General features: G+C 31.7%; 1 protein-coding gene across 1 annotated transcript; it reads right to left on the bottom strand.

Moving 5' to 3' along the window:
- Positions 1-10: 10 nt before the first annotated feature.
- LOC102591376 (uncharacterized) lies at positions 11-846 on the bottom strand. Its single transcript, XM_006356378.2, has one exon. It carries the CDS (start codon positions 582-584, stop codon positions 111-113), a length of 474 nt encoding a protein of 157 aa, XP_006356440.1. The 5' UTR covers positions 585-846; the 3' UTR covers positions 11-110.
- Between the last annotated feature and the right edge of the window lie 860 nt (positions 847-1706).

Consider the following 1706-nt stretch of genomic DNA (forward strand, 5'->3'; position numbering starts at 1 on the left):
TTATTCCCCCCCCCCCATTTTAAAAAAAAAAAAAAAAAAAAACTACTACCAAAGTAATTAGTACATAGAGAGAGTTCATCTATGAACATATATTTTTTTTCTACAAATTTTCATGGACCAAGCTTGAAATCAATATGATTATCAGAAAATCTAACTCCCCCTTTACCTCCACTAGCATTCTTATAAGGCTTAGGCCCCTTATAATGATTATCTCCATGTGCTGCAGCCACTTTAGAACTTGCAATTTTCTTATCAAATCCAAATTCTATATCCCCTCCTTCTCTTTTATTATGAAACTCATTGTGCTTATTATGTTTTCCCTCTTTTTGTTTTTGTTGCTGACCATGACTTTTCTTCACCTTAGGTCCATTGCTTTTCTTGCTACATAAACGTCCCACAACACAAGCAATAACAGATATGACAAAAACAATAGCTAGGACAACAAAAACACTCACAAATGAACCATTTGATGAGTTATGAGAAGAAGAAGATTGAGTCATTGGCATATTGTTTGGTTGGTTAGGGAAGTTGTTTGGATTGTTTGGATAAACTTGAACTGGTTGTTGTGGTTGCAATTGATCCATTTTCTTGGAATTTTGGGTCGTGACGATTATGTTAGGGTAGGTAGGATGTAGGACGGGTCTTGATAGAAAATTTAAGAGTAAACGACAACAAGTGATTGAGTTCAGTAGTTCGACTAATGGTATGAAGTTGTTTTAAGACTAACGTTGTGTTCTTTGAGTGAAACCAAAGGAAGATGTTGGAGAAGCAAATGGGAGATGGAGAACAATTGCATTAGCTAAGACAATACATGTGGGAATATTTCAATATATATATAAAGTTTGTTTCTTGAGTGAAACAAGAGAATTAAGAGACTTAAGGAGAAACAACTATTCGCTCTGTTCCATTTTATATGATTTACTTTTCTTTTTAGTCCTTTCAGAAAAGAATGACACATTCCTATATTAAGTAATAATTTAACTTTAAAATACCCATTTTATCCTTAATGGAGTGATTTATTAGGCCACGAATTTCAAAAATCTTTATTTCTTTCTTAAACTTTGTATTAAGTCAAAGTAACTCATATAAAATGAAACGGAAGGAGTAATAAGAATCATACATGTGGGATGATTGCATTCCAATAGGTTGGATATATTCTTGGTTTGGTTTGAGGGAGTTTTTGAATTAAAAAAAAAGTGCTACTTTTTCTTTATTAAAGAGAGACAACTAAAGATATTCTTGTTGTCCTTTACTGCAAGAAGGAAGGGTGTATATTTTAATTTTGTTTTTGCTTTGTTATTAGAGAAAGCAACATTTTGGCTTTCATTCCTTTGAATACTTCACTAATATGTTGAATTTTCACTTGGCCCCATGAAAATTACTCTCTTATTCCAACAAACATGACTCAGCTACTTTCACTTTATTGTTTTTTTTTTTTTGGTTTTTGATCAAATACTTTTTTGTTTTATTATACTGCATTATGTCTTATGATGCAGGAGAGACTGCTATGTCAGTTTAGTCAGTATAGAAACTTACATGCCTGAATTTGTTTAGATATTTTGTTGTACTTTTTCAATATTGCTTGGTTGATTAACACACTAATCATGAGATTATTAACTTCTCATCATTTGGATTCTTTTGGGAAATCATGTAATTAGAGATTTGAACTTTATGGGTTTGAGATGTGTTACGATCTGAAAATTATA

This window comes from Solanum tuberosum, unplaced genomic scaffold (assembly GCF_000226075.1).
Source record: "Solanum tuberosum cultivar DM 1-3 516 R44 unplaced genomic scaffold, SolTub_3.0 scf00216, whole genome shotgun sequence".
NCBI lineage: Eukaryota > Viridiplantae > Streptophyta > Magnoliopsida > Solanales > Solanaceae > Solanum > Solanum tuberosum.